At 35.7% G+C, this 25,591-nt stretch overlaps 3 protein-coding genes across 3 annotated transcripts; 1 reads left to right on the forward strand and 2 right to left on the reverse strand.

Moving 5' to 3' along the window:
• The first annotated feature begins 5,603 nt into the window (after positions 1-5,603).
• Positions 5,604-15,550, forward strand: LOC111990638 (uncharacterized). Its single transcript, XM_065780933.1, has 12 exons — positions 5,604-5,950; positions 6,504-6,776; positions 6,863-6,937; positions 7,410-7,468; positions 7,546-7,681; positions 8,518-8,614; positions 8,734-8,800; positions 10,512-10,610; positions 11,236-11,325; positions 12,083-12,237; positions 14,746-14,850; positions 15,238-15,550. The coding sequence occupies exons 2-12, from the start codon at positions 6,533-6,535 to the stop codon at positions 15,377-15,379; spliced, it is 1,269 nt and encodes a 422-aa protein (XP_065637005.1). The 5' UTR covers positions 5,604-5,950; positions 6,504-6,532; the 3' UTR covers positions 15,380-15,550.
• On the reverse strand, positions 13,826-14,613 carry LOC111990639 (uncharacterized). Its single transcript, XM_024022423.2, has one exon. It carries the CDS (start codon positions 14,565-14,567, stop codon positions 13,872-13,874), a length of 696 nt encoding a protein of 231 aa, XP_023878191.1. The 5' UTR covers positions 14,568-14,613; the 3' UTR covers positions 13,826-13,871.
• A 370-nt stretch (positions 15,551-15,920) lies between the features above and the next one.
• LOC111990637 (uncharacterized) lies at positions 15,921-24,637 on the reverse strand. Its single transcript, XM_024022420.2, has 10 exons — positions 23,695-24,637; positions 23,399-23,593; positions 22,955-23,301; positions 20,656-20,947; positions 19,085-19,243; positions 18,134-18,499; positions 17,507-17,572; positions 17,285-17,333; positions 16,606-16,729; positions 15,921-16,213 (listed from the first exon to the last, which is right to left on the reverse strand). Exons 1-10 carry the CDS (start codon positions 24,274-24,276, stop codon positions 16,123-16,125), a joined length of 2,271 nt encoding a protein of 756 aa, XP_023878188.1. The 5' UTR covers positions 24,277-24,637; the 3' UTR covers positions 15,921-16,122.
• Positions 24,638-25,591: the final 954 nt, after the last annotated feature.

A 25,591-nucleotide genomic window follows, 5' to 3' on the forward strand; every position in this document is an offset into this window, starting at 1 on the left:
ATCGGTGTGTGTAGTTTTACCATAGGTTTGGGTCCGAGGACCATGCAATACCTTGGCTCTGTCTACCACTTCAATTCTTTTCTATAAATATTGAATATAATCGGTGTGTGTAGTTTTACCATAGGTTTGGGTCCGAGGACCATGCAATACCTTGGCTCTGTCTACCACTTCAATTCTTTTCTATAAATATTGAATATAATCGGTGTGTGTAGTTTTACCATAGGTTTGGGTCCGAGGACCATGCAATACCTTAGCTCTGTCTACCACTTCAATTCTTTTCTATAAATATTGAATATAATCGGTGTGTGTAGTTTTACCATAGGTTTGGGTCCGAGGACCATGCAATACCTTGGCTCTGTCTACCACTTCAATTCTTTTCTATAAATATTGAATATAATCGGTGTGTGTAGTTTTACCATAGGTTTGGGTCCGAGGACCATGCAATACCTTGGCTCTGTCTACCACTTCAATTTTTCCTGTAAGTATCTAGTTTTACCATAGGTTTGGGTCCGAGGACCATGCAATACCTTGGTTCTGTCTAGTACCCAGATATAATGGTGTGTGTAGTTTCACCATAAGTTTGGGTCCGAGGACCATGCAATACCTTGGTTCTGTCTACCACTTCAATTCTTTGTAATTAGGGATTTGCCCTCAGATCGCTTTATTGGAGATGATTACTCTTTGCGTCAGATTAGGATCTTTACACGTGGCATTGATCTCACCTCTAACTCGAGGCCCCATCTTTTTCATTTATGAAGCGCCCTTTGCCTGTTCGTATTCCGCGCTTGACGCTCCGGTGCACGAAACGCGCCTTCATTAATGCCCTCGTAAATTGACACGAGTCCAACCGTCCGTGGCCTCCTTGGAAATTGGGGACTTCATTACTGATCCAGCTGATAATACCCTTCTCGAATTCTGTATGAATTAATTCTCACCAAACTTCCATCCCCTATATAAAGTAAGTAGATGGTTACCCCACAACCCATGAACCTCTCAACGCAACCAGAGCAAAACATCTCCTTCCAACTTCACATGCCCTTTTAACAACCCCGCCGGAATTGTCGCCGGGACTGAAAAGAACCGGTATGGCCGCAGCCCCCACTGGGCTTTCGGTGCGGCAGAGTCTAGGCGTAATCCTGATGGTGCCCTTCGAGGTATCCCAGAGGGGTGTTGTTAAAGAATCTCACGTCTTTCCTCGGAGCACACCCCCGACGAGGAAGGCGCATGAATTCACCTCATGGGCGGTGCTCGAGTGTTGCCGTCTCCAATGGCCAACACTCGAGCGGAATGGAGAGAATCGAGGGAACATCACGGGGGAGGGTCCCCCGAGCCCCTGCGTCTGCTCCTCTCTTTGTTCCAGCTCTGCCCAGCCGAGGAGGGAGTGGTTGGGGGCCTGAGGGCATGATTGTCCTTCACCTCCTCCACCATATGTCAAGCTCTCCCATTCTCCTGGTGCCAAATAAAAGCACGAGTTGACACTTCCCTCCGGCTAGTTCTCCCTTGGGGCGGCTTCACCTGGGCCTCTGATTGTAGGAGTAGCTAGGAATAGCAGGTGGTTATTAGCTTGTAAATTTACTTGTAACACAGGCCTACCTGAGCCTCTGATTGTAATATGTAATTTTTCTACGTTTGAATTAATAATATCAAGATCTTTTGTTTTTCTCTTTCGTTTTTTTTTTTTTTTTTACAATAAATACTTAAAATTTAGAACTCTTATCTTATTCAAGCTGCTGTAAAACAAATACTTATAACTTGGAACGTTATCTTTTTCAATCTACCGTAAAACAACACTTAGAACTTAGAACCTTATCTTACTCAACCTACTGTAAAACAAATACTTATAACTTGGAACGTTTACCTGGTGCACCGGCCAGCACCCTAATCCTCCCCACAGACGGCGCCAATTGTAAGGACTCAATTTGAATTGAGTGTTGGGTTTTCAGCCTAACAAGCCCAAACAATACGTTTATAGAGAGTGGGCTGACAGGCTTAGGTGCTGGCCGTTGATTACCATGCCCAAACTTATTTTTGAAAATGGCTAAGTGTTTTCTTACAAATGAGGGAATGCTCCTCGGCCTGTGGCCGAGGAGGCCCTTCTTTTTCTCCCCTCCCTTTTGGCTTTACTGGCTCTTCTTTTATAGTTTTAATCTTCCTATCTTTTGCTTCCATCTGTTGATTGCCTATTCGCCTTTTTTTCTGGTCGTCCATCCCATCAGAGGCTTTATCGATACTCAAGTGGCTCACTCTGACCAACGTTATCCTGCCAAGGGGTTACCTCTCCATTAATGCGGCCAGGGGGGGTTAGTTGAGTGCATTAAATGCGAGAGTGATAGCTTGCTTTGGGGTTAGCCACTCTCTGAAATCACTCTTGTCAGGCCGAGGACAAGGTGTCCTCGGCGTGGATTCAAGAGAATAGGCTTCCCCCCTTCTTCTCAGAAATAGCCTGCGCTCCTCGGCATGGGCCTTGGGCCTGCTATATGATGGACTGAGGCTATCAGGCCCACGGACCCCACAATATTAATTACATAAGTGGTGGGTTCCAGTTAGCTCAACTGGTAAAATCTCTGATGGTTGAATAAGAGATTTGAGGTACAATTCCCGCCTACACCAAAAACCGATTGATGTTTTGGTTTGATAACAAAAAGCTATTATCAGAAGTGGACACCATAGATTGAAACTCTCTTAAAAAAAAAAATTAATTAATTACATAAGTGTAGTTGAAAATAACAATATTAAGGTGAATAAGTGAAAATACACGGAAAGATAGGAATTAAAATGAGAAAATCCACTTAAAGATAAGGGTAATCGTTTTAGATGGTTTGTGCATGTTCAAAGGAGAGCGATTAATGAACCAATGAGAAAGAGTGAGTTGATTCAAGAATGAAAATATCATTAGTAGAAGTATAAAAAAAAAAAATAACATGTGAAATTAAGAATTAACAAATAGTATAATTATATATAAAAATAGGATATTGGAAAAGAATACATAAGAACCAAACCTTAGCCCAAATTTGTTGGGGTTGGTTATAAATCATTAACAGATTAGTTAGGGTCAACCACATAATGAAATTCATTTTAGATTGAGTTTTCCATTTTGCCAAAATTAAAAAATATGATAGATAATTAAAAAAATTTAAAATGAAACATGAATTTTTTTTTTTTGTCAAACTTTAATAGAATTTAAAAAAAAAAAGTAATTTAAACTTATTCAAATTTTGATAATAAACAAAGTTTCACCTAGAGTACAACTAGTTTAATGATTTTAATCTACTTATTATAAGGACCGTTTCTCTAATTGAATCTCTGCAATTAGGAGAAATATTACTGTGACTAGGTTAATCACATGATTACTGAAAATTTTAATTCAATAAACAAGAAGATATGATTGGCAAGCTGGTGATATAACAAATTTTGTTTGCAATAGAATGAGGGAACTCATTCCTGAAAAAACAAAATAAATTTCATTGAATTTCTATTTGATCATATTAGTAATATCTGACCTTCGAGGTACAATGCCAGCCGACTTGTTTATATAAAAAGAGGCCCTAATTGGTGAAAGAGACTCACAAACTGCTCTGTCCTGATTTTGATAAAAATGGTGCAAAATGAATCCATTCTTCTTAGGAAGATATTATAATAAACTCCAATACCCAAGTAATAACATCCAACCGAGGTTAGCTCTAAGTTCTTAAAAAAATAAAAAGTACCCAATTGATTGTTCACTGCCTATGAATAGCAAGAAGCCAAGTCATTAATATATATATATATATATTTGGATGGGAAGCGATTACCAATTAATAACAACTTCTACTAAATATTGGTCATATATATTAATAGAAGAATATTGTTCTAGTGGGCAAATTGATGCTTGCTTATGTAGCTATGTATTGATTATAAAATGACCAAAAAGAAGCTCCTTCTAAAAGTCATAATGATTTTCTTATCTTGCTTGACGTATATAGTAAAGAAATGGACAAAATTAGGATAGGTCTTAGCTCAAATATTGCAACATGACTGAGATAAGTTAAATTAAAATGTAACATATGTTCTAGAATATAATCCTGATGAATTACAGACTAAAGTGATTAGTTAAGCACAAAATACAGTATTTTAGCAGTTTCAGTTTTGTTGGCCTTTCTTTTCAGTGGTAATTTGTCTACATGGTTTACTTATTTTATTTTTATTTTTTTACAGTAAAACTCACTATTTAAATTCTCACCAAGAAGTTTCTTAAAAAATAAATTAATAAAAAATCACCAAGAATGACTTGTCATGGGCTCACGTAAAACCAAAAGGTCCAAAACAAGGAAAACTTTGCTAAATAGCACTTGACCAAACTTATTTAGTTAACACATTTTTGAAACTTAATTTTGTCAAACTTAAGTTCCAAGTAAAACTTATGTTTGATCAGATTGTCATAATACTTAGAACTTCAGTTTGACAAACTCGAGTTTCACTTGGAACTTGAGTTTGACAAACTCGAGTTCCAAAAAATATACTACATAACTAAATAAGTTTGATCCGATACTTTTTTTTTCTTAAATATTTTCAAAAAACATGCTGTTTGGCAAAAAAGGCAGCCAAAACAATATGCCGCAGGAAAAGTGAACTGAAATGGATGAGCTAATCTTTTGTCAGTTGTCACAGTTTAGTTTATGGATGTATGATTTATGAAAGAGATTTATAGTCTAATACCTACCTGTGCCTGCCTGGGCGTTGAGAGTTGAGATGACATTATAGTGATGGGGAAATGTTTTATTCATCATGTGACAAAATTGTGTTTCTCAACGCATTTAGTTAATCAATAAGTCAAGACAATATTTTTTAACATTGCTTTGTGTATAATAAAAATGACATTGAAGATAAATCCAAATGAAAGTGATGTTATTCTAATTATAATTTATTAATTTAATAAATCAAAAATGTTGTGAAAAAGTTATCCCTAACATTACTATTTGTTAAAATCAAATAAGATCGAAAGTCAACTGATATTGCTGTGTGCTATTATTAATTAATTAATCAATCAACGGCTCGCGTGACCAACTGCATCATCTAAATGATGCTGTAGATGTGTTTAAAAATCACCATATAAGAGCAGCTTGTACTCACTCATAAAATACAATGAGAAAATTTTACGAAAGTTATCCTTGTAAAGTATATCTGTTTTATATATATATATGTGTGTGTGTGTGTGTGTGTGTGTATATATAAAACTTTCTATCTTCATGATTAGACAATCCATTACTGCTAGTGTCTATATGCTACACTGTCCCAACATAAATTGCTTAAGTGATATGAAATCATATATAGTTTACACGAGACCATTGCTCAAATTGGAAAATTTTCTAATAAAAATAAATAATACTAGAAAGAAAGGAGAAAGAACAATGCAAACGTTGTTTAAATAAGGAAAAGAATGTTGGTTCTTTTTGCCATCACTTTCCTGATAATAAAACGGGGCAATGAAGAATCATTTCAATCTGGAAATTGGTTAGTTTATAACGCATGATATCATACATGTGACATGTGAGCTGTGTCTGTCTGTGTCTATGTACCATGTACTTGTGTTGAAGTTGCTTTTTTTGGGCTCCTAGCTCTACCTTTTTAGTTACGTTATAGAATTAAAAATAGCCGTTTTCTGTGTTGTGACGTATGAGCTGTTTGTGTCTTTAGAGATGGTTCGATTTATGGAAAAATGAAAAGTCACATAACATGTAATTCCCATGTCACCAAAGTTTGCCACAAAGCAAAGAAATCATGCTTTTGGCCTAAACAAACTGAATCTAATATTCATACATATAGGCCAACCTCATGTAACAGCTTTTGTTTTTGATCTGTTTCACTACACCTTTTCCGCTTTCTCTTGTTTGTAATGTGAAGTATTTATGCATAGATTCGGACAGAGTTTGTGGTATACTAATATTCACCAACTTTCTGATTAGGAGTCAAGGTAAGCTATCAATGACTTACTGTTTTGTTTAATTGATATTATAAAGTGAAAATTGTGTGCATAGAGAAAAACAAAAGTTGTGGTTTTAAGTTTTCAATGATGGTGGAAACTGTAAATTATGCGTTTGTAAGAAGCTCCATTAGTTATTTTGGTTGATATGCATTTGAATTCCATATTTCTGAATGTTCTTGGAAGCTCCTGAATCAGATTCTTATGAATTGCCCACTATTCTAGGGGTTTGCATTTGATCTACTCTTTGTTTATGGCCCATTTTCTTGAATATTAATTTTCAATTTTACATGTATTGGTCTGTCGTGCTTAGAATTTTATGGTTGAGAATATCAAGTATCAATCATCTGCGACCAACTTGACCATTGGGTTCTCTAGGATGGGAGTCTCATAATTCTTTATATGTTCAGAAATTTCTCTCACACTTATGCATCTCTCAGTGGATAAGAAAAAAATTTCTGTGTTGATTGATAAGGTTTTTAGGATGTTTTTCTTATCAAGCTAACCTTAAAATCCAGATAGCAACTCATTTGATCTTGTTCAGGACTTGGAAGAAGCAAAAATTGAGTATATATGGGGTGCCTTGTATCAACACCAAATGACTCAGGTGGAAAAAACCCAAAAAATGTTGGGGAGATTATGGTGTTTGTTCCTGGACTAAGGATTCCTAAACCAGTTGACTTTGTGCTGCCACTTAATGATGGGTTATCCAAGAATCTGGTTGAACGTTTATCTGCCCTGAGAACACGTATTGTTGTCATGGCAGGGCAAGAAGCACCTAGATCTGCAAAATCAAGAAGAACAGCCACACAACATGGTCTGCTGAGTTATAAACATTTCTCCGGTTTTACCAGTTTTGGTTTAGACTGACTAATTACTCTCATAGATTGGCTTGCTATGCAGGAGGTTCAACATTAGCTGATCTTCAGCAGGCTCTTGAAGATTACCTACCAGTGCTGTTGGGACTAGTTTACAATGGTATGTTAATAACAAAGAATTTGCATTAAGGGCAGGAAATGGTATGAATATTGGATAATACACTGCTCCAAAAAATTCCAATAATGCTTTGCTTGCACTGAAATACATCAGAAGTTTAGTGCCTCAACCCAACAGCAACAACCAAGCCTTAGTACCAAGATTTTGGAGTTAGGATCAGCCACATATATTCTTTTTCACTATTTTATTCTATCCGAAGCCATACTCTTTGGTAATTCCTTAATTAACATGTCATTTTTTACTACTATTAATGTTGGGTTATCCAGCTAAGCCAACTAGATGAATAGATTCTTCAGTTCAGTGAAATTAAGTAAGATTTCAAGGACCAAGAATGTTGTCCCACCTCCTTCAGTGACTAAATAAAGCCTTAGTACATGGTTTGGATACAGCCTCCTTTCTTTAAGTTTATTCTGGTTTAATATAATTTCTTATGGACTTTTATATCATAATGCAGGTAACAAGCTACAGCATAAGTTGCAATTCTGTTGGGTAAATCAGGAGGATGATGCAGAGGTGAAACACTTAAACTGTATTTATATCCTTTCTTAGGCTCTTCAAAAAATTTCTGATCCAGATCATTGCCTTTGCAGGAAACAACCATGTCTAATTCTTCGTATGAGGTACTTTCAGTTTTGCACTTGATGGCCATGCTAACATTATCACAGGCCAACTTCTTGCTCCTTTCTAAAGCATCTACTGATGGTTATCAGTCTAAAGTATCTGAAGGTGTGATTAAATGCTGACTGCTGCACTGTTCTTGGTTTCTCTTGAATTATTCCTTATTCTTGATAGAGAGAACTCAGAAAGTATATGATATACAATTTAAACTGAAGGACAAATTTTAACATGCTTTCTATACTGTAGTTTCTACTTTTCCTCCATATTCTGTAACCAGTTTCCTTACTGCCAGATTTCTATATATTTGTGGTTTTTCTTATAAAAAAACAATTATATATTCATGGTTTGTTGATCATTAGCTATTTGGTAAAGATTGGACACTTATAGGCATTATCCCTGTATTATCTCTAGATCATGAAAGAAAAAGGACCTTTACAAGTTAGAAAGGGAAAACTTGCATCTGCATCAATGTGCCCAACTGTTTCTCTCTATTTGAAATGCATGAATATGCAAGGTTTCAGGGAAATATCTGTCAGTGAGTGACAGTGAGAAGCTTGCATAGCCTGAACATTGATTAAATTCAATACTTGTAAAATTAGAAGTCACATTTTTTTGGACACATTAACATCACTATAGATGTTCTACATATATGCCCTTAATTTAAGTAGTATGATACTACTAGTATCCAACACTAATATGTACCAATCCGCTGATAAAACTATTAAGTACATCCTGCCAGGACATGTATAGTAATCTCTTTTCATTATGTTGAATAAATCACATAGTATTATTCTTGCCATGACTGTTAGTGTCCATGATTGTGGAAATGGAGTTTATAAGCTGTTATTTCATTTTTCTTTTTAGCCTTCGTTTACTTTGCACTTCCATATGAAACCTTCTTCATTAATGTCACTAATAGATATCATATTTGAGTTCTCTATCAGAGTGCAGACGAACATCTATTGATTTGCTTTTGAAGGCAGCTGGATATTTAGATTTTGCTGTCAAACATGCTCTCCCTCAGTTCCCACCTGAAGACAGGTTTGCTGAAATTCTTCTTTAAAAACTTTTCAGATGAATTTGAGTTTTCAGGTTATTCTTACAACAAACTTCATGCTTTGGAAGGTCAAATTGACTCCTAAAAATATTAATTACTTTAGGAAAGATCTACCATTAGACCTGGCAGAAGAAGTGCTAGAAGCCCTTTGCTTGCAAGCTCTAGGCCAGGTAAAGCTATATGGTTTGCACTCCACCTTTGCCTCTATAAAATAGAGAAACTACGCATTCTATTATATATGCTTCCATATTTATTATTTAGGCCATGGAATATCAGACTATTGGCATTTGTTGCAACCTGTAAACTTTTGAAGTTATGCCATCATTTGTTGAATCCATATTACTGAATCCTTTTTATATTTTCCTTGCTTGTGTCTCCAATACATGGATTAAGTATTCTGTAGTTAACGATTGAATACATGTTCAAGTATTCTGTTTTGAGTGAGGATTTTATCGGGCTCCAGAGTCTTGCTTTTGTTATTTCGAGTTTAGCTTCAGACCAGTGAAATGGTAATATGAAATATTTTTCACTTTTATATTGTATATGGTAGATTCGTAATTATTGTATCATAAGACAAAAATAGATTGCACATGCAAGAAACATGAGCTTCTTCATAGTTGTAATTTGCAACCGTTCCCTGGCCTTTCTTTCCTCTGCCTGGAAGAAATACTGTCAGTGTCATTACACCAAGAGCACCATTAATTCTTCCATATTTTCTGCAATATTGCAATATTTTCCTTGATTTTAAGGACACAAGNTGCTCCCTCAGTTCCCACCTGAAGACAGGTTTGCTGAAATTCTTCTTTAAAAACTTTTCAGATGAATTTGAGTTTTCAGGTTATTCTTACAACAAACTTCATGCTTTGGAAGGTCAAATTGACTCCTAAAAATATTAATTACTTTAGGAAAGATCTACCATTAGACCTGGCAGAAGAAGTGCTAGAAGCCCTTTGCTTGCAAGCTCTAGGCCAGGTAAAGCTATATGGTTTGCACTCCACCTTTGCCTCTATAAAATAGAGAAACTACGCATTCTATTATATATGCTTCCATATTTATTATTTAGGCCATGGAATATCAGACTATTGGCATTTGTTGCAACCTGTAAACTTTTGAAGTTATGCCATCATTTGTTGAATCCATATTACTGAATCCTTTTTATATTTTCCTTGCTTGTGTCTCCAATACATGGATTAAGTATTCTGTAGTTAACGATTGAATACATGTTCAAGTATTCTGTTTTGAGTGAGGATTTTATCGGGCTCCAGAGTCTTGCTTTTGTTATTTCGAGTTTAGCTTCAGACCAGTGAAATGGTAATATGAAATATTTTTCACTTTTATATTGTATATGGTAGATTCGTAATTATTGTATCATAAGACAAAAATAGATTGCACATGCAAGAAACATGAGCTTCTTCATAGTTGTAATTTGCAACCGTTCCCTGGCCTTTCTTTCCTCTGCCTGGAAGAAATACTGTCAGTGTCATTACACCAAGAGCACCATTAATTCTTCCATATTTTCTGCAATATTGCAATATTTTCCTTGATTTTAAGGACACAAGTGACAGGGTGCAATACAGAATAGCACTAGCCCAGCTGTTAAAGCAGGCATGAAGCTGAACTAAGCAATAAATTTCTATAGATAAAACTACCAACCAGTTAATGATTCTAAAAGTTAGGCTGATTATTGGCAGTGCAATGATTAAAATGAAATTGAGTAGGACCAATTGAAGTATCTAGGGAGTGAAGGATAGATCAACCTGGAAGCATATGGCTATTGAAAAGCAGACAGCAAAGAGAATGAGAATTGCATATGGACCCAAAACAAAATCTTCATCTCAAATTGGTTTTCCCTTTTGCCTAATTTCTTTTCTAATGATATAGGTGGTTGACATTCAACTTGGAATGGCTATTGATAGTATACAAGCCACAATGGCAGTGAAACGGAGACTTGCATGTGAGATGGTAAAATACTGGCATCAGGTAGAAATCTGAATCCTACACTATAAATGAAGCATTATTGTACACATTCAAAATAACATCTTATTGGTTCATTATGTTCTTCATTGTCCTTCATGAATGATCCATTCAATAAGTTAGAGGTAGACCAGTTTTGCAGAAAAAGAAAATTGAGGTATCATATTTGGGAGTTGGGACCTAGGAAAACAAAATTTTCCCTTTAACTGTGCCTAATACTACTTCTAATCAAAATATAATATTGCTTTCTTTTCCTTTTCCTAATCTCTCCAACACATTGAGGGTGGTAAATTCTTTGCTGGCCTTTTGGGTTTTTGAGTTGATATCATCATGTACTAGTGCTAGTTCTGGCTTAAAGGGAGAGGAAGGAATCATTGAGGGCATCCCTGGGTCTTACTAAGTGCATTCATGCAGCAATATTAAGATAGAATGGACATAGCGGGAATGGGGTCTAGTTCAGTTCTCAGGGTGAAAGCCTCTTGAAAAAGGCCTAGCCATTTCTGAGCAACACAAGGCAGGCAGATGTCTCATCAGTAGTTCATATTTATGTTTATAAGTTTATTTGTGATTGGGAAACTGAGTCGTATATTTACTTGTATATGTTTCTGTTTTACTATGCTACTCTCTGTAGGCACAAGAAAACATAGTAAACCTTCCACTGGCAAATCGATGGGGGGAAAAGCATAAGCTTTTTGTTAAGTGGAAACATAATGAGGCCAAGGTATATTTTATTTATTTATTTATTTATTTATTTTTTATAATTAAGGCCAAGGTATATTTCTTTTTCTTTTTATATTACATCTCTGCATTTGAAACTATTACTTCATGGCATCTTAGGCTTTTTTGGTTTTCACTCATCAATGGTAAGAAGTTGTGTTTTCCTTACTACTCTGCACGGAAACTCCTAAAATCACTAATTAAGCTGCATAAATGAACATTGGAACTATGACTGTTAGAGAAGAAATTGATAAACAATGACAATGAAGGCTGCATAATACACATCTACCATGTTGTGTAGTCTAATGACCAACGCTGTATATTCTATTAAAGAAGGAAGGAGTTGATAATATGACCCATTACTAGTGTTTACTGCTGCAAATTTAATGTAATGTAAGGCTAAGCTACTCACTCATGTCTTGTCTAATTTGTTCCTCTCCAAAAGTAAAATGAAAATAGCATGGGCATTCTAATGAGATCAATGCTTTGATGATATAACTAATAGTCTTTTTTTTTTTTTTTTTTTTTTTGACATATCCAAAACCTAGTTGTTTGACATGTTTTCAGTGATATAGATCCTCGAGAAACCAGAGTTTTTATTGTAAAAGAAGAGAAGAGAGAAGATTACAGCTTTCTGTTTCATAATTGCTATATCAGGAAGCCTTACTTCGTATTACTAGAGTACAGAATTCCAGTGTGCATACTTGGCTATTACATGAAAAAACATGATGCACTTAAGTCTTTATTTATTTATCTTTCAGGCTGCTGCATATTATTATCATGGTTTGATCCTTGACGAGGGGAAAACAGAAAGATTTCATATTATGGCAGTAGCAGCTCTGCAAGCAGCAGATCAGTTTCTCAAGGAGAGTAAGAAGGCCTGTGAATCCTTCAATATCATACCTCCTTTATCACGGTAGTTGACTGATCTCTCTCTCTCTCTCTCTCTCACTAACACATACCATGTAAGTGTAAATGCATGCATCTCACATAGTCAAAAGGTGTACATGTTCAGTATATAAAGCAGTTATTTCATCTAACAAAATGAGGCACATTACCTTGCAAGGAAATGGCAGCATTAGCTTAGCTTTTCCTTTCTGATAAAGGAAAATACTAAAGATCAACTTAAAGAAATCAGATGAATTTGCACATACAAAACATACTATTACATAACAGGCTTCAATGGGTTTCTGAAGAAGACAAGAACTAGTTTTATTGACTCAACAACAAAAAATCAGCTACTCATGATCTCTAAACGCCTTAAAAATTGATAGATAACCACTCCATGAATCTATCATGTCTAGAAAGCAAATCTAGTAATCAAATATGGAATATCATGCTCATGAACTTAAAAGAATTTCTAGCAGAAAACTCTCAAAGCAATCCTAGTTCCAGAATCAACTTTGAAGATCTTGCACAGAGATCATGGAAAGATCAGAAAATCACCATAAGTATTCTCTTCAACTAATATGGTTGAGTTTGACCTTTTGCCTTCATCCGTAAATCATTCTGTCATCACATAGATTTTGGTTGGTCTATGACAAGCTCTTTGCTCTGAGGTTCTCAAATTATACCAGTGGAGGTGCTTCAATTTTTTTTTTTTTTTTTTTTTTTTAAGGGCACTTCAGTGTTCTCTAAGGGAAAATTATGACCTGATCTTTATGAAGCACATGTTTGAACCTCAAAAGCTGAAGCACCATAAGCATGTATCATTTCCAGGCTGGTTTTTTCATTCTCAAAGGTGCAAGCATTATTTCCCAGGAGCTTATTTAGAATCACAAGATCACAACAGCATTTCTTGGGCATCAATCACTGACAAACAAAGCCTTTTGGAACACCTTCCTATTGGTAAAATTTTGCAAACTTCAGGAAAAAAAGAAGTGCAGATGAAACATAAGGAGCTCAAATATTTCATATGGACACCCAACTCAGCAAACACTTAACCTCAAAATCCATCATAATAGGTGCAGGAATCATTGAAGAATCTTGCTAATTCTTTTGTATGTGGTTATTAGAATTGCCATATTGTTAACTCAAGTAATCAGTAATATATCAGATCTAAAGAACTCTAAAGAACCAATGAAGGAATTGCAAGATATGGCAAAGAGCTTGACTAGAATCATATTGTCGCCACTGGAGGTTGGAATGAACAAAACTTGATCCCTAATACAGAGTTTGGAAGGAAAACAGAATCCAAAAGCTCAAGCGTAGTAGCCAAAGAAACATATCCAATACATTAGAGATGCAGGCCTGAATTATGAAGCACAATAATAAGAGTAGAAGTAAAATGTAAACAAAGGGTTTTCATTCATTGAATCTCCTAGTTCTCACAACATTTCTATACGCAGTCAGATTCATTTAGCTTCCATAAGATTCACCTTCTCATTAGATTTCCTCTCATTTTCTTAAGCCACTAAAATTCAATTGTACTTTAATGCTAAGATAATGAGTAATTCAGAAACCCCGCATCATTATACACAACACATATTTATCCAAAAACAACATTAACAAATCAAATTAACATTTGAATGAAGCAAAGAATTAAATCAATTAAGACATCCTAGTTCTCATTATAATCCTTGTCATTCTCAATCCAACCAAACTAACATTGGCCACGCTAACAAGACTGGAATTCTGAAACAAACCCACAATCTGTCTCACATCGTCATCCCCACACTCCTCCACAACGACAACACAGACCCCATTACCCCTCGCCGTTCTCTCCATCTCAGACACAAATCTGGCCGGAAACAAAGCCTCCTCCAAATGCCCAGTAAACACCAAATCAAAGATATTGTCAAAGAAGGGCAAGTTATGCGGATCAGCGCGGCTCACTAAAGGCGGCGAGTCGACCAATTCAACCCCAGTAACGTCCAAAGTTCCAAGCTTTGAAAGTGCCATGACCTCGTGGCCAGCCCCAGCGGAGACACAGAGGACTTTGGAGTGGTTGTGAAGAAAACCCAGATGGCGGATTGAGGTGAAGAAGTGGGAAAAGGAGGAGACTTTGGATTGCCAGGAGTTGGAGGACCAGAGGCGCCGGTTTTTCTTGTCAATGGGTAGAAGCTCGCGTGGGGAGGAATCACAGGAGGACTTTGGGAATTTGAGGTGGGGTTTGGGAGGTGAGTTTGGAGGGACACAGGTTTGTGGGGTTTGGAGGAAGAGGAGGAGGAGGGTCAAGGTGGCTATGGTGATTGAGACAAAGGAGAGCCTGTTTAGGAAGATTTGAATGTGCCTCTCCATTACCATTATGTTTCTGGAAGTTGTGTTGTGTTGTGTTGTGTTGTGTTTCTTATTGTTTTGTTTTGTATCTTTTAAAAGTCCGCTAATTTTATCTTATTTATTATTATTATTATTATTATATTATTGCTGAGTCCACTGTATCACTTACGTACACCTGTTTTGTTTTTTGTTTTTTTGGGTCCAGAAATCCTCCTGTTTGGAGGACTAGCAGCAAGTACCTTTCCGAGAAGATTGCAACAGACATTGCAAGTAAGGTGCAAATGGAACGGGACACACTCAATCATGAATTGTAAGTTAGTCTATAGACTCTATACTAATACTAATACTATACTGGTTTATTATGTTTAATGTATACTAATACTAATACTATACTGGTTTATTATGTTTAATGTATAGCCCCAGATGGCTGTTATGTCAAAGGAATAACTAACTAGCTGCAGTTCATTTTGTCCAAAGTATCAGTATGTTGGAAACTCTGTAACATGGGCTGGCAACCGGTATCTGAAAATGGCTTTGGATTTTATGGCCAATTTTTTGTGTGTCTAGCACCTTGTATCAATGTTTTTTTATATTTATAGGAACCTTGTATCAATGTTGAGCTAAAATAATTGGGTTTGTTTGTTCTTTAGTATGATAGAAAACAAGAATATGTTTAATTGGGTATCCTTGATTGCAGGATTGAGCAGACAGCTCCAGCATTGCCAGATTTTGCTTTGTCCCTAAAACCTGATGAATATAATCTTCCTTCAGTGGACCCTTCGTGGAATGACATTTTACAGAGTGAAAGTTTGTTTCCATCTAGGCAAGACGCAATTTAAATGTAGCTAGAGAACGTACCAATCATTCATTGAAGGGAGACGGACACCATCCGTAACTGATATATTAGTCCAAGTTTAATCAGTATATATTTTCAATGTTTAGTAATCTTTTCCCCCCTCTATAATCCAGATTCCTCTTAAGATATGGCAAGATTTGCTTCTTAACATTTATCATCATTTTTTACCGCGACTCTACTTCATGTCATATGAGCATAATAAGCGAACTTGCATAGAGTTTGAAATGAACTCAGGATTAACCAAATATTATATATTCGACTATATTTCTATCTTATCTTTCAATGAACAGAGGTTCTGATAAATCTAAGCCTTGATAGGTCACATCTTTGAATTGAGATCTTCTATCAATATTAGCACTTGAAATGCTCCCACAATTACTTCTTGTCAAGTGCAACTGTTGAGTTTTACGAACGAGAACATGTGCAATATTTGGATGTACCAGTGTTATAACATTCTACTTGGTAATGAAATCAATTATTGAGACATTCCACATAATTTGGTCTTGTAAATGACATTTATGGGCAACACCAAATAATAGTCCCTAATATAGATAAAAACCACCAGAATTTGTAACTGGTATCAAATAATGATACATTTGTTTTTCCATACCAAGTGTAAAATTGTGAATTGCAGCAATCAACACTAACAAGTCAACATTTTAGATCACGTTTAGAAATAACACACATAAACAAGTAAAGATGTTGCCAACACCATTTTGCAAGTGATCAATTTTGCTCAGATCCATGGCCAGGAATCATATTTAGAGACTTCATTATAAAGGCATACGTGAATGCATCTTCTTGGAGCTTCTCAAATCTGCATCCATCAAAATAATAATACAATAAATTAAGTTATTAGAGAGAAGACATGCAACTGCTTTCGATCAAAGACGGTCGTTTTGAGTTTTAACTGTCTTGAGCCCCACTTATTGAGTTTGTAAGAATAACAGTTAAGTGATTAAATTCACTATGTCCAATTAGCTCAAACTTTTGGAATAAGTAGTGTTTTATCAAATAGAATTGAACCACTGGCCCATTAGCATAACACCCTCAAACAACAGCTAAACCTGTATGCACCAAATTCTCTTATATAATAGCTACTAACATGCTTATCACTTATTCAAACACCATCAGCATCATTATAATTGTTATGTAGTTGCAAGAAAGATAGTGAATGGTTATAGATACAATAACCAGAAAAATTGTTACCTTCCCGACTTCGAAAAATGCCCAGCACCAAGTTCACATTTAAACAACAGTAGATTATTATCAGTCTTCAGATCCCTCAGTTTCGCCACAAACTTAGCAGGTTCAGAATACAAAACACGTGGATCTGTCACAATGCACCAGGGTTCAGATTGAATGAGAAGGAATATATGCATCATATGTAAAATTATAACATGTTTCTCTGCTGTCAGATAACCATGCATGAGGGTCAATTTGGCAGACTAACAACCATCCAATGTATCACATACAATGATCATCCAAACAAACATTAATTTGACAAGATTGTACCAAGAAAGCATGTCATAAAGCTTAGTGGGCTCCCTTGTATGGGTATTTAACCAGCTCGCGTGACCCAACATCTTGAACATCTGACTAGTTTTTGACACTTTGTAGCATGAATTAGAACTTCATCTATTTGAAGTTAGTGCATGCTATGATGGTGATTTGCCAAAAATAAGAAGATAAGAACCTAGATATAGTTTTCATGCCAAAACTACTAACTTACTGGGTGAGGCCTAGGGTTAAAGACTCACTAAAGTGTGTAACTTACCAATCAAAAGAATAATGGTTATTTGTTTTGGATATAAATGTACATTTTTTTTTTTACTTACAATAGTAGGGCTTCTAACACTCATAAAAAGTGTGAAGCATTTATGCTTACCATTTAAACCAGCTGTTACAAGAATGTCAGGATAATTTTGTGCCTTAACCTGCGTAAATATTGTTAAAGGTCAGATCAGAATGAAGAATGATGATAATCTACAATAGTACACAACTCTGAAATCATGTTTAAATGGTGAAAATGATGACTAATCTAGCTTCACAGTTCAGAGAAAACCGGTCAACTAAATGTAAAGGAAACACAGAGTTGTATAATTCTCACATTATCAACAGGGGAATATGACTTCATGTAGAAGTAGAACTCCTCCTTCCGAGGGTCACCCCATTCCTGCATTAAGAGAAAGTAATCAGCTACAGGCAGATTGTCTGCACCAGCACTATCAATAAAATATAACCAGATCTACTTGCAGCACCTACTAAGAGTCAATTAAAATCTTAAAATGTCAGAGACAGGAGGAGAATGTGAGATAAGTATATCAGTAGAACCATGAACAACGTAAAGAACCACTCGCAAATACAAAAATTCTAATCAAAGCATTCCAGTATCTCTATAGCACATATGAAAATGAAAGACCTCAAATTTGGGTGAATCCTCTCTTAGAGATATAGCCTGGTATAACGATAAAACATGGTCCACAAAACAAGAGATTCATCACATATAAGGCATAGCTGCTAGTACAGAGTCTTATCAAATGGTAAATGCATGGATGTACTTATGCTTGTATGCACATCATCTCCATGTTCATATTCGCCTGCACCCTGCATTACAAAAGTTTACTAGAAGAACAAAGTCACTAGTCACTTTCTGAGTTCGACAACCCAAAATTTAAACATATTCAAAGGTTGAGATAGCAATAACATCAGAATCTCATGAGAAAAAGAAACACACCTCCCACTCTGAAGTGGTAAGAGGGATAGTTGGATCCAACATTGTAGTCAAAACATCTACAAAAGGTACTCCAGCCACAGCAGCCTTGAACAAATCAGGCCTCATATTAAGAACAGCACCAATAAGCAATCCTCCCGCACTTCTTCCATTAATGCACAATTTTTCCTTTGAACAGTACTTGTTTTCTATTAAGTACTCAGCACAAGCAATAAAATCAGTGAAAGTATTTTTTTTCTTCAACAACTTCCCATTCTCATACCACTGCCTTCCCATTTCACCACCTCCACGGATGTGAGCTATTACATAAATAAAACCCCGATCTAACAAAGACAGCCTTGATGACTTGAAACTGGGATCTACACATACCTGTTTAGAACAAGAAATTTTGAATTATAGAGTGAGTCTGAATGAATTAATTGAGTACAAGTGAAAAACAAAAAGAAACAGAATAGATAAATGGGTGAACGTAGCATGCAGACCAGTTTGCATGAACATAACCAAAATGAACAGCCAATTGATGAATAATATATTCATATAACAGAAGGAAAAAAAAAAGTGTTAGATTACATAAAATAGACTTTTAGCAATGCATTGATTGACTGCTGTACTATTCCCCGTGATTGGAGAACAGTGACCTATTAGACCAGAAATGTAGAACAGAATCCAGGAATGTAGCCTCTAATTAGGACGTTGAAGGGCCAGAGAACTAGGAATAGTACACCAGATCACAAAGTTTTTCCTGTAGAATGGATATTCCAAGTGGATAATACATAAACATAATGCATCAAAACAGCATTCGATGACAACTTTGATCTTTGAAAATCATATTTTGTTAAAATATTACTTAAAAAAAACAGTTGCCACTATTTCCATTATCACTATGGTATTAAAAACATATAAATCCCTGTTTGTTCCAGTATCCTCAGTTTAATCCATGAAATAATTCATTACCTCATAAGAGCCATAGCCATAAAGTAGTAATGGATCTGACCCATCGAGTTTCACAAGATCCTTGCGATAAACAATTGATATTGGAATCTGAGTACCATCTGGAGCATTCGCCCATTTTCTTTCAATAAAATAATTCAAGGCATCAAAACCCCCCAACACCTGGGCAAGAGAGAGGAGAAAATTACTGAATTATGATGTACAATAGTAGCTGCAGTATATGGGACAATCTAAGATATTACACAAGAAATTAACCTATTTTTATGTTATTGCAACAGAAAAAACTAAAAAGCATTCAATCAATACATGTATGTCAGTCTAGCATGTAAATATATCTACCACTGAGATATTGAAGGCAACAGTCTTCATTCATATTCAGTTCTTTAATATCAAAAAAGAATTACAAAAATTGACATACAAAAGCCTGAACTATTTGGTTAAATACATTTTTGATAACATGAACCATGCAAGTGCATACTTGTGATACAAGCACTTTTCAACAAATGTAAGATGAAGTCAACCCTCTCAAATTTCAGTCTAGATCAATCTAAACTTCAAAGGTATGAATAAAAGCAATAAAGAACTCAGGGAGGATGGGGAAGAGTGATGCAAAATTGCAAATCCTAAGCAAAAGGAGGTCTCTATGACTTTCAAATAAACCACAAGTCCCAGGAGATGATATCGATAAGATTGAGTATATACTTCATTAATAAAATCAATTAGAATTATGTTTCTCTTGGTCATCAAGAATTTTCACAACCTTACAGTCAAAAAAATTATACAATAGTTTTAGCAAGTTTTGAAAATGAAGTATTCTTAACATTTTTGGAAATAATAGAGCAGGAGAGGTTATTGTAAGAGAAGGGGGGTGGGGGGGAGAACGTTTTTGAAACTTTTTTTTTTATTCATATTGCAACAATAATTTGACAGAGATACATCTAATCATCTCAAATATGTGAAATTTAATTTGATCAAATCATCACAAAATTTTTGAAATATGTGCTTGTATGATCTTTTTTTTTTTTTTTTTTTCTCACAAATCTATAAAAAGCAATCGACAAAGTTTATGTATCCTCTTTTTGGTAATTTTTTTTCCAAGAATAACCTCACTGATTCAATGTATGGTTTTCTGCCACCCCCCACATCTGAGGATTCTTGGCTTTAGTTAATGTTCAAGCAAACATTAAGGAAAAATTTAAGCGCTGATAAAATGAAGCAGGCATGTAAATTATGAGGTCAAATCACGTACACACCTAAGGGACTAATTCAAATTTATGTCAAGATCTTGATAAGTTCCAGCTTAATAGAAGCAGCAAGCACACTAATTTTAAATCACAGGAAAATGAGTGCCTCTCTGCGACCATGCACACAATTCCATTAACAGAAATCATGCTCATAGAAAAGATCGGAAAAGAAAACAATATCATTATTTTATATTAGGAACAAAATTTTTATAAAGAACAAAGCCCTAGTAGCCCCACCCAAAAATTAACTATATCTATTGTTATAAGCATGTAAATCAGATGATGATTCAGAACACAATAATTTGAAAAGGATCTGTTCATATAGCTTACTGTTTCAATCTTCTTCAAGACAGAAACGCCTGTCTTCATATCATAATCATATACAGAGGGAGGAGTCTTCATTGAGCTATAATAAAATCGTAAAATGCTGGAATTAAACTGTGACTCTGATGGATCCACTGAGTATATAGGATCAATAAACTCAACAAGATGACCACCTTGAAGGCTCTTAAGAGGTTCTCCAACATCTGGAAGGCCATAAATAGTTACTTTTGGTAGACCATTTTCACGCTCATATACAACGAGATGATCGTTAAAGAGTTGTATATCCTGAATTTTTACACTGGACAAAATTCAAATGTCATAAGTTTTTTGACCATGGAACCTCATGCCCTCCAAGAATATTGAGGGAACAGTAGCTACAAAAGATAATAGCACACTACATGCAAAATTTTCTAGAATGGATATGCAACAAATAAGTTCACAATATGGCAAAATTACACACGCATCCTTGTAAGTTGTTATTCCTTTGCTATACATATAAATTGAACCTTTTAAGGTAGGACATGGACATAGACATACAAGGATAAGTGGTTAGAGAAAGTGCAAATTGCTAACAGTTGGACAAATATGTTTGCTTAGAGACCATTTACCTAATTACCGGGACAAGGCTATGTTCTGATCCCTCTAGAATACACATTATGTATGCGTTTTTTTTTATCCCCCTTTTTTTAGGGAGAGTGACAGAGAGTGAGATCCCTTAATATGGATAACCTGACTGACAAAGACATCCATTATGTGACAAATTATATATGAAGTAAACATGTTCCCAGCATAAGCTGGAGATATTGAACCAAGGTACAGAACCTCATGTGCCTAGCATAAGGAAAAAAATAAAAATAAAAACCACCACACTCTTATCCGAACCCCCCCCCCCCTCTTCCCCCCTTCCCTTTCTCTCCTTCCCCATACTTGGAAAGCATTTCTGAAAAAAAAATAAAAATAAAAACCACCACACTCTTATCCGAACCCCCCCCCCCCTCTTCCCCCCTTCCCTTTCTCTCCTTCCCCATACTTGGAAAGCATTTCTGAGCTTTGGACCACTTTCCTTTCCCAAATGTGTTGCCTTCTCTTTCTTAGTCTTTGTCACAACCTTCATATTTTTCTTTTTCCATATAAGTACATTCCTTCCCATATAGTAGAGGTATCTGCTTATAAGTATCTGCTGAGTTTTGGACCTCTTTCCTTCTAGTACATCTAATCAGCATAATTGAGCAGTAGAATGATAAATTCAATGTTCTAGTAGACTTATCCCCAAAAAAAAAAAAGTTCCCAGGTTTCCCTCTAGCATATCTAATCGGCATAATGGAGCAACAGAGCGATAAGTTCAAAGTTCTAGTAGTCCTTCAATTATGTCCTTCACATTTCCGGATATACATCCAAGTGACTTTGTGTATGTCCCTCACATCTACGGAAATACTTATATCCTTCAAGTATAACTAATTTACTATTAATTTTTCTGCAGAGACTTCAAGGGTTCAACCTATAGGAGAAGAGGGTTTCCACTTTTCAGTGGAGGGATGCCTTATTCTGTAGCCAACTATTGTCATTTGATTAGTGTCCATGTGTATATGTTTTATAAAGAACTAGTTATTACTGGCTATGTTAGGTATGTTATTTGGGCACGCACAGATTTGATGTAGAATTTTGTTTTCATCGAATCTATGACAATCCTTTTCCTTGCATTTATAAGTCAAAACAAGGAAATTGACCTTTAGAACATTGAACACCACGAAGCATGAACATATTATCTAGATTCTTAAATTTGTTACTCAGTAAAAAAAGATAAGCTTATAGGATCAAGCATGCCTAGATTTTCTATGATTAACATGCGCACATCATGTAAAGTGGGGAGAGAGGAAAGTTCTATAGCTCCAAGGACAGGAGAACAAATTTAACATGTAGCATCAGCAAAAGTGTACTATTGCAAAAGATATTACAAACTCTCACGTTAGCAGAAAATTTGAGACAATTTAAAGGAAAGAAGTAACATTTCAGGTATTTTGAATTCTTGCCACTTTTGAATATAAGAATTCACAGTAACTTTCCAGCATGAATTGTATTGAATTCTGAAAAGAACTAATTTTGATCAGATGGTCCATGACAGGATGATCCAAATGTCAAGAAGTAAACAATTGAAATTAAAGCAGAAGGGGGTCTGATTCTATACAATGTTTTTTGACCACATTCAAATCTACACTCTGTAGGTATATAATACAGTTACTTTATTTGTTTCATATAATACATAGAATGTGCTAGCAATGTAAAACTTGTAGGAATTGATAATTACCTTTGTCTGTGCGGAAGAAGAAGTGTAGTTGCATTCGTATTATCCAGAGGACAAGCTATGAGTTCAGAATTGAAAAATTCATCACTCCTCCTCTGGATAAAAAAATGACTCCCACGATGGCTGACTGAGGTGTCAATGCCATCTACACGAGGTGTGAGAACTTTAAGTCCATCTTCAGGGTTTGAAACATCAAGATAAAAGTTAAACCTAGTATTTTTACTTTCAGAAGCAACAAACAAAAACTTCTTGCTTTCAGAAGCTTGAAGATCAAGAGAAAAGGTATCATCTTTTTCGTAGTAAAGACAGGTATCGCTCGATTGCTGTGTTCCCAATTTATGTAACCATGCCTGTGGGCAATAACAACAGAGCATTAAATGTGTGGGAAGTGGGAACTAATTTGGGTATGGATGAGGATAAATTTAGCGATAGAAGAAGAAGAAGAACCTTGTGAGGGCGGAGAATGTCATCCATGGTGATGTAAACTAAAGAGGCATCACTAGCCCATTCAAGATAGGCAGTGACACTCACAAGAGGGTTATCCACAGTAGCCCCAGTTTCAGCATCAATGACATAAACAGTGTAGATCTCATCTCCTTTAGTGTCCTCGGCATACGCCACCAATTTGTTATTGGGACTAACCTGTAGTGTAGTGTAGTGTAAAAAGCTTTGTAATTTGAGAAGCAAATTAATTGGGATACTAGTCCGATAGAGAGAGAGAGAGAGAGAGAGAGGGAGTGGACCTTGAAAGCAGCAATGCTATAATAATCATAAGATTGAGCCTTAACATTCTCGTCCAAGATAATATGCTCTTCTTCTTCCGTGGGCATGGTGTCGTGCACAGAAGGTGAGGCGTTGGGATTGGGAACAGGGCGCCTACAGTGTTGAACATACTCCTTGCCCTCAAGAGTCCTCTGGTAGTAATAGTAAGCTCCTCTGCGGAGAGGGGCAGACACATCGTCCTCTTTGATCCTCCCTCTGATCTCCGCATACAGCTTATCTTCAAACTTTTTGGAATCGGACATGAGGGAATCAGTAAAGGCGTTCTCTTGTTGGAGGTAAGAGAGCATCTCAGGATTGGAGCGAGAATCGTCGCGGAGCCAATAGTAGTTGTCGACCCTCACGTCACCGAACAATTCCATCTTGTGAGGCACCTTCTTTGCCACGGGAGGCTGAGGCTGAGGCTGTGTGGTCATGGTGGCCGTTGATAGGACGACGGCGGCGTTGTTAGAATTATTGGAAGAAAGGGAAAAAGAGAGAAGCAGTGCGTAAACAACACTTTTTACACAGCGCTGATGATGATGATTTACAACAAAATGCATCATTATCACTCACTATTTATACTCCCTTCCCTACTATTACGCTAAACCTTTTTCTTTTTTTTAAAAAATATTATATTTTTATTCCTTCCTTGTTGTTTGCGCGGGAAGGTTTCAGATTGGATTGGTTGGAATTGGGATGGATTCGATTCTAAAACAGTAAAAAAATTACTACTAGTAGTATTCTATTTTAGTACTAAAATATATAAATGGACAAACACAAAGACAAAGAAACACTGCAACTGCGTTGGGAGTTGGGAGTTGGGAGTTATTTTGTGCTCAACTCCAAAACCAAAACCATTTGTGCTGTTGTTGTTGGAGGAAGCTTCTGTGCTACTGTGATTTTCTGTGCTTTTGTGTGCTTCTCGTAGCTAGGAAGAAGATAAATAAATCCCGGATAAGATAAAGAAGACAAGAAAAGTCGCTTATTTATTTTAGTCATTATAGGCTCTCATCTTTCTCCATTTTCTTCTTTCTTTATTCTTTTTTCTTTTTTTTTAATCATTCTCATTCTGATAGAGCTAATTCTGAATTTACCGTAAACAATAACACAAAAAACATTTTAAAACATATATAATATATACTCGGGCTCCCATTAGATTTACCTTTCCTATCCTTCTCCTTTGCCCATAGCATTCCAATGTTGAATATGATGCTAATCCAATCAAATTTACGTGGAATCAATGATTGATTAGTAAACATTTTGGAATTTCCAAAGACCAATGTATGTAGTCAGTAGACAGTAGTCACTCACTTTTATCAATCGGTGTCTTAAATCTCTTTTCGATGAATTCATAATTCCCACCCAGCCCCGCATTGGAAGTTTGAAAACTAATAATTTATCTACTGGCATCATTGCATGCGTGAATTAAATCTCTCTTTTATGAGTTCATAATTCCCACCCCCTTCCCCCAAAAGAAATTTTGGAAACTAATAAATATCTAATAGTCTCATGACATGCATTTTATATATGTGACGGGGCTCTTTTGGGGTTTACTAGTCCTATTTTATAGCAAAAAAAAAAAAGCATGTGTTTTTATTTTTTATAAATAATTTTTATTATGAAAATTTAATTAATAAGTGAATAAAGTAATTTGAAAATTAATAAGAGAGTGACTTTATTTTTTAGGCAATATTTTAATGAGAGTTAGAGTTGTATGTTTACCGGATTGTCCTTTAGTTTTGTTTCTACTTAAATATAGAGGTGTAATGACATTTTTGAACAAAAAATGAGGATCGCAAATAAGGGAAGTCCCTTAAATAATAGTATAGAAAAACAGCTTTGTGTCTTCCATTAATCTTTTTTTTTTTCCTTTTCTTT

This window comes from Quercus suber, unplaced genomic scaffold (genome assembly GCF_002906115.3).
Source record: "Quercus suber isolate HL8 unplaced genomic scaffold, Cork oak 2.0 scaffold_251, whole genome shotgun sequence".
NCBI lineage: Eukaryota > Viridiplantae > Streptophyta > Magnoliopsida > Fagales > Fagaceae > Quercus > Quercus suber.